Source organism: Mustelus asterias, chromosome 13 (assembly GCF_964213995.1).
Source record: "Mustelus asterias chromosome 13, sMusAst1.hap1.1, whole genome shotgun sequence".
In the NCBI taxonomy this organism is placed as follows: Eukaryota; Metazoa; Chordata; class Chondrichthyes; order Carcharhiniformes; family Triakidae; genus Mustelus; species Mustelus asterias.
Window position 1 is genome coordinate 16,975,305 of NC_135813.1, and position 7,780 is coordinate 16,983,084.

A 7,780-nucleotide genomic window follows, 5' to 3' on the forward strand; every position below is an offset into this window, starting at 1 on the left:
AAGATCCCCTCTTAGCCGCCGCCTTTCCAGCGAAAACAATCCCAAATCCCTCAGCCTCTCCTCATAGGATCTCCCCTCCATACCAGGCAACATCCTGGTAAACCTCCTCTGCACCCTCTCCAAAGCCTCCACATCCTTCCTGTAATGTGGGGACCAGAACTGCACACAGTACTCCAAGTGCGGCCGCACCAGAGTTGTGTACAGTTGCAACATAACGCTACGACTCCTAAATTCAATCCCCCTACCAATAAACGCCAAGACACCATATGCCTTCTTAACAACCTTATCTACTTGATTCCCAACTTTCAGGGATCTATGCACACATACACCTAGATCCCTCTGCTCCTCCACACTATTCAAAGTCCTCCCGTTAGCCCTATACTCAACACATCTGTTATTCCTACCAAAGTGAATTACCTCACACTTCTCCGCATTAAACTCCATCCGCCACCTCTCGGCCCAACTTTGCAACCTGTCTAAGTCTTCCTGCAAACTACGACACCCTTCCTCACTGTCTACCACACCACCGACTTTGGTGTCATCAGCAAATTTGCTAATCCACCCAACTATACCCTCATCCAGATCATTAATAAATATTACAAACAGCAGTGGCCCCAAAACAGATCCCTGAGGTACACCACTTGTAACCGCACTCCATGATGAATATTTACTATCAACCACCACCCTCTGTTTCCTATCCGCTAGCCAATTCCTGATCCAATTTCCTAGATCACCCCCAATCCCATACATCTGCATTTTCTGCAGAAGCCTACCATGGTGAACCTTATCAAACGCCTTACTAAAATCCATATATACCACGTCCACTGCCTTGCCCCCATCCACCTCCTTGGTCACTTTCTCAAAAAACTCAATAAGGTTAGTAAGGCACGACCTACCTGCCACAAAACCATGCTGACTATCACCTATCAATTCATTACTCTCCAAATAACTATAAATCCTATCCCTTATAATTTTTTCCAACATCTTGCCGACAACAGAAGTGAGACTCACCGGTCTATAATTCCCGGGGAAGTCTCTGTTCCCCTTCTTAAACAATGGGACAACATTCGCTAACCTCCAATCTTCTGGTACTATACCAGAGGCCAACGACGACCTGAAGATCAGAGCCAGAGGCTCTGCAATCACTTCTCTTGCCTCCCAGAGAATCCTTGGATAAATCCCATCCGGACCAGGGGATTTATCTATTTTCAGACCCTCCAGAATATCCTGCACATCCTCCTTATCAACTGTAATACTGTCTATTCTACTCCCTTGCAACCCAGTGTCCTCCTCAGCTATATTCATGTCCCCTTGCGTGAACACCGAAGAGAAATATTGGTTCAATGCTTCACCAATCTCCTCCGGTTCCACACATAACTTCCCTCTGCCATCTATAACTGGCCCTAAACTTGCCCTAACCAACCTTCTGTTCTTGACATACCTATAGAACGCCTTAGGATTCTCTTTAACCCTATCCGCCAAAGTCTTCTCATGTCCCCTTTTAGCCCTTCTAAGCTCGCTCTTCAACTCCCTCTTAGCCAATCTAAAGCTTTCTAGTGCACTACCCGAGTGCTCACGTCTCATCCGAACATAAGCCTCCTTTTTCTTTTTAACCAACAAAGAAACTTTTTTGGTGCACCACGGTTCCCTAGCCCTACCAATTCCTCCTTGCCTGACAGGGACATACCTATCACAGACTCGCAGTAGCTGCTCCTTGAAAAAACTCCACATGTCGGACGTTCCCAGTCCCTGTAATCTCCTAGTCCAACCTATGTTTCCTAATTCTCTCCTAATAGCCTCATAATTACCCTTCCCCCAGCTAAAACCACTGGCCCGAGGTTCATGCCTATCCCTTTCCATCACTAAGGTGAACGTAACCGAATTGTGGTCACTATCACCAAAATGCACACCAACTTCCAAGTCTAGCACCTGGTCTGGCTCATTTCCCAGCACCAGATCCAATATAGCCTCACCTCTAGTTGGCCTGTCTACATACTGAGTCAAAAAACCTTCCTGCACGCTTTGAACAAATATGATTCCACGAGTACGGCCACGTCACGCTGCTGGGCGTGACAGCCCTCCTCAATTTGGCACAAGCCCCCAGATGTTAGCTAGACTTTGCAGGATTGACAGGGCTGAATTTGCCACTGTCATTTCCAGTGCCTCGGTCGATGCTGGGTGGTCCGTCCAGTTTCATTTCTTTTTAATTGACGTTTCTGCAGTTTGAATCAACCGAGTGGCTTTGCTATTTCAGAGGGGAGCAAAGAATCAGTCACATTCCTGTGGATCCGGCACAGTCATCATGTGAAGATCTTCATCTGTTCTTTAAACAATGAAATGTAACATCAAGACATTTACTGTTCTTGCTCTGCAGACACGTCCAACTCCGAATAGTGAGTCACATGCTGAGACTGGAGGTTAACAGTGCATTCATTCTATGATTTAGATATGCTAATGTAATCATTGTTTTCAGACAAACACTTCATTCTTTGTGCTGTTTACCATTATCCCCGTTAGTTTGATTTACAATTATTCACTGGATTAGAAACTTGCGAATGCCATTCCATTATTGAAGGAGGGAGGGAATAATCAGGTTACAGCAAACCTGTCATCTTAACATCATTGTGGGGAGGTAACAGGAATCAGTGAGATTTGGACAGGTATCAGTTGATCAGAGTCAGGATGGGCTTTGGATTTATTATTGTCACGTGTTAGTGTACAGTGAAAAGTATTGTTTCTTGCACGCTATACAGACAAAGCATACCGTTCATAGGGAAGGAAAGGAGAGAGTGCAGAATGTAGTGTTACAGTCATAGCTAGGGTGCAGAGAAAGATCAACTTAATGCGAGGTAGGTCCATTCAAAAGTCTGACAGCTTCACTAAGGTGAACGTAACCGAATTGTGAAGAAGCTGTTCTTGAGTCGGTTGGAACGTGACCGCAGACCTTTGTATCTTTTCTCCGATGGCAGAAGGTGGGAGAGAGAATGTCCGGGGTGCGTGGGGTCCTTGGTTATGCTGGCTGCATTTCCAAGGCAGCGGGAAGCGTAGACAGACTCAATGGATGGGAGGTTGGTTTGTATGATGGACTGGGCTTGATTCACGACCCTTTGTAGTTTCTTGTGGTCTTGGACAGAGCAGGAGAGTTGTATCTAAAGTTTGCAAGTGAGATGGAAGTTTAAGAGGCACACTGTGCTGTTGTGTAAACAATGAGAGCAGGAAGTTACAAAGAGATAGACACACATGGTGAGTGTGTAAAACTATGATCGATGTGTGACAATGGAGGGAAATGTGAGGCTATCAACTTTGGATCCAAGATGAAAAAAATTGAATATTTTGATAATGGAGAGAGATCGGGACCTGTGGAGGAGCAAAGGGATTTAGGTGTCCGTGTACTAAAATCCCCAAAAGCCAAGTACATAGGTATATTTTTTTAAAAATCAAAAAAGGTTGGGCAGCACAGTGGTCAGCACTGCTGCCTCACAGCGCCTTGGACCTGGGTTCAATTCTGGCCTTGGGTCACTGTCTGTGCGGAGTCTGCACGTTCTCCGCATGGGTTTCCTCCGGGTGCTCCAGTTTCCTCCCACAGTCCGAAAGACATGTTGGTCAGGTGTACTGGCCATGCTAAATTCTCCCTCAGTGTACCCGAACAGGTGCCGGAGTGTGGCGACGGGGGGGATTTTCACAGTAACTTCATTGCAGTGTTATTGCAAGCCTACTTGTGACACTAATAAACAAACTTAAACTTTAAACTATTTCATGGAGATTGAAATCCATAAGTTAGGCAGTTTACTTATACAGGTGTTTACAACAAGATGAATAATCTAAGTTACTTTCGGTGATTCCTTAGTATCAACCCGTCTGCGTAACAGAATCATGAAATAAGCTGCAAATAAGTTGCTGAAAGATGGGTGCCAGCCATTAACAAGAACATGGGACAGAGCAGCACCAAAGCTGCATGGGAACTAAGGTCAGTGTTGAATTTGCAATGTTGGAGATGGGGGAAGAGGAGCTGGTATCTCTGCTGGTGGCTTCACAGGAACCATTAACCATTAAGGACACAATATTTCACCAATTAAACACATTTTAAAATCACATTACAACAGCTGCACCCGATAACAGCCTCAACGATCAAAGTAAATATTGTAAGGGAGAAGACGGAAATCTGCACAAACAGGATGTTGTGTACAAGTTAGTTGTGTAAATGGATAATGGATTTTGGCTGTAAGCCAGTGAGCTTTACGGAACAGTTTTTGAACTGTAGCAAGGGCGTTAAAACAAGAATATGCATGAGATCAATAACTACTTAGCATTTGTGTGTGCTTATGCAATCTACGGAAGATACTGTACTTTGATAAACAATAAACGTTCTGCTTGAAGATGACATCTGTTCACGCCTTGTGCAATCAGACTCAACACACCAAGTTGGATGTAGAGCTGCGTTACATTCGGGTTTGAGCACCTTCAGGAAAATTGTACTGGACAGGGGTGGAGTAAGCGAAAGGGCTCAAAGGACTGAATTGTGAGGGCATGGGTCTAGAAATCTACCCAATTTCCTTCTTAAACATATTCAGTGACTTGGCTTCCATAGCTTTCTGTGGTAGAGAATTCCACAGGTTCACCATCCTCCGAGCAACGCCGCTTCTCCTCATCCCAGCCCTAAATGCCCTAACTCCATATCCTGAGACTGTGACCCCCTTGTTCTAGAACTCTAGCCAGAGGATCATCCCTGCATCCAAAATGTCCAGCCCTGTCAAAATTTTATACATTTCTAAATTCCAGTGAATACAGGACTGGTTGTCTCCTCATATGACAATCCTGCCACCTCAGGAATCTGTCTTCATTGCACTCCCTCTATGGCAAGAATATTCTTAGATAAAAAGGAGACCAAAACAGCAGAAAATACCGCAAGTGTGGTCTCACCAAGGCCCTGTACAACTGCACGAAGATATTCTTGCTCCTGGACTCACGTCCTCTTGCAATGAACGCCAACATGCCATTTGTCTTCCTAATTACTGCTGAACCTACAAGCTTGCTTTCAGTGACTGCACATCTTTGGAGTATGGGAGGAAACCGGAGCGCCCGGAGGAAACCCACGCAGACATGGGATAACGTGCAAACTTCACACAGTCACCTAAGGCTGGAATTGAACCCGGGTCCCTGACACCCTCCAAGGCGGCCTTCACGACACACGACAACGCAGAATCGCTGAGCAAAAACTGATCGCCAAGTTCCGCAAACGAGGACGGCCTCAACCGGGATCTTGGGTTCATGTCACACTATCTGTAACCCCCTTGACTTGCCTGGGCTTGGAAAATCTCTAACTGTTCTGGCTTGAGACAATACACATCTCTTCAACCTGTGCTTAACCCTCTCTCCACTCACATTGTCTGCACCCTGTAAAGACTTGATTACCTGTAAAGATTCACATTCCAACCATTATCTTGTAAATTGAGTCGGTGTATGTATCCCCCATTTGTGAACACAACTCTGCACTCACCTGAAGAAGGAGCAACACTCCGAAAGCTACCAAATAAACCTGTTGGACTTTAACTTGGTGTTGTGAGACTTACTGTGAGGGGGCAGTGCTTACCACTGTGCCACCCTTATTCTGCTGTACTCTGACTCTTGTGTAATTTGGCTTCTGTGTTTATCTACATTACAACAGTTGCAACTTTTGAAGTGAAGGAAGGCTTTGAAAGCGTGAGGGTGCACACGTTAAATGCGAGTCTGATCTTTCTTGCATGTACTTTGACACTGATCCAAGTATGTGCAAGCTGTGCACATTGTTTGTTGCCATTCCCATTAGAAACAATAGACTTATTTTTACGCTGATGAGGGTAGATCTGAAAATCCAGCAAAATAATCACGTGCTTCACTAGACATGCAGACTTCTTTACCCTAGAGTGTTGCTGCCAATGACACAGCCAAACTAAGAATGAGTACACTGTGAAATGTGTTTCTGCTGTGCCATAAGTAAATGACAGCTGCAAACTTACAGACATAGGGTGTGAGATGTCAGATTATAGCTACATTGGAACAGCATAACTCCTGCCTACATAGAATCCCTACAGTACAGAAGGAGATCATTTGGCGCATCGAATCTGCACCGACAACAATTAGACCCAGGCCCTATCCACATAATTACCCCACTAATCCCGCTAACCTATACATCCCGGGACACTAAGGGGCAATTTTGCATGGCCAATCAACCTAACCCGCACATCTTTGGACCGTGGGAGGAAACTGGAGCACCCGGAGGAAACTCACGCAGACACAGGGAGAGTGTGCAAACTCCACACAGACAGTGACCCGAGCCAGGAATCGAACCAAGGTCCCTGGCACTGAGACAGTGCTAACCACTGTGCCACCCCAGGATCCTTTATATTTACTTAACCCTGTCCCAAAAGGAACATCCTTGCAAGGGAAATAAACTACATCTGCTGTGAATTCTCATACTCCAGAGGAAGAAAGTTACCCTAAAATCACAATTGCCTCTCTTAATTTGAAGCAACACCTCATACAAACTGAAAGCAAGAATATTACATTTTTCATATGCCACTGACAAGACTTAGAGGGAGAGGCAGAACAAGCTTGCAAACCTTCATGCATCCACTGCCATGACTATCATGCAGAGATACGCTGATGGAAATCATTCAGCATGATCTTCAGAAAATGGGCACAATATGCAGCTGGCAAACTCACTGAACGAAAAAAGATAAAATGTAGTTGGGACACTCAATGAAAGTAATGAAAAATATATATAAAATCCAAGCATAAAAGCAAAATACTGTAGCTGCTGGAAACCTGAAATCAAAACAGTAAATGCTAGAAAACCTGGCAGCATCAGGAGAGAGAAACAGAGTTAACTTTGTGTCCAACATGACTCTTCTTCAGAATCTTAGTCATATTGGACTTGAAAAGTGTATGCAATATATAAAGTCAGCTGGCAAACTCAGTGAAAATAAAGTGTAAATGAAACACAATAGGGACACAGAATCAAAGCAGTGATGCAGCACAGAGGAGGCCATTTGGCCCTTCACGTCTGCACCTGTTCTGCACATTAGTAATTTTACTCAGTGCCATTCTCCCACACTTCTTCTCATTTCCCTACACATTCTTCCTTTTCAAATTGCTGCCTAATTTCCTTGTGAAAGCTGTGATTGCATCTGCCTCCACCACCAGACTCTCAGGCAGCTCAGCCCAGTCCCTGACCCACCTTGCTGTGTGGCAATGCATTCTGTTAATGTCACTGCTGCCACTTACTGTCAATCTGAGCCCCCACATTCTGCACCCTGACTGGGAGCAGCTGCTCCTCAGTTACTCTGACACTCAGAGTGCTGGACAGTGTGTATGAGTTGTAATTGGGACACTCACAGGAGATGATGCTGCTGCTCCTCAGGCTCGCTGTGGGAAGCTGGCTGCAATAAGGGTCTCTGCTCCTCATCATTCATCCTCCGTCCTGGTGTCTGCAGCCAACAATGGGAGCATGCGCGTGACCCGGCCCTTGGCCCCTCCCCTAGCCACGCCCCCTCCCGTTTGAGCAGCCGCTAGCCCCGCCCCCGAGAACAGTCGCTAGCCCCACCCCTCCCGCGTGAACAGCCGCTAGCCCCGCCTCTCCCGCGTGAACTGCCGCTAGCCCCACCCTTCCCGCGTGAACAGCCGCTAGCCCCGCCCCTCCCGCGTGACCAATCGCTAGTCCCGCCCCTCCCGCGTGAGCAGCCGCTAGCCCCACCTCCTCCCGCGTAAACAGCCGCTAGCCCCGCCTCCTCCCGCGTGACCA

The 7,780-nt window shown here is 46.2% G+C and overlaps 1 protein-coding gene across 1 annotated transcript in view; it reads right to left on the bottom strand.

The window, feature by feature from the left end:
* The window catches only part of slc2a8 (solute carrier family 2 member 8), a 33,233-nt gene extending 25,727 nt beyond the window's left edge, over nt 1–7,506 (bottom strand). The window contains exon 1 of the mRNA XM_078226413.1: nt 7,375–7,506. Within this exon, the coding sequence (XP_078082539.1) occupies nt 7,375–7,451 (77 nt within the window). The 5' untranslated portion in view covers nt 7,452–7,506. The remainder of the gene's footprint in view (nt 1–7,374) is intronic.
* Between the last annotated feature and the right edge of the window lie 274 nt (nt 7,507–7,780).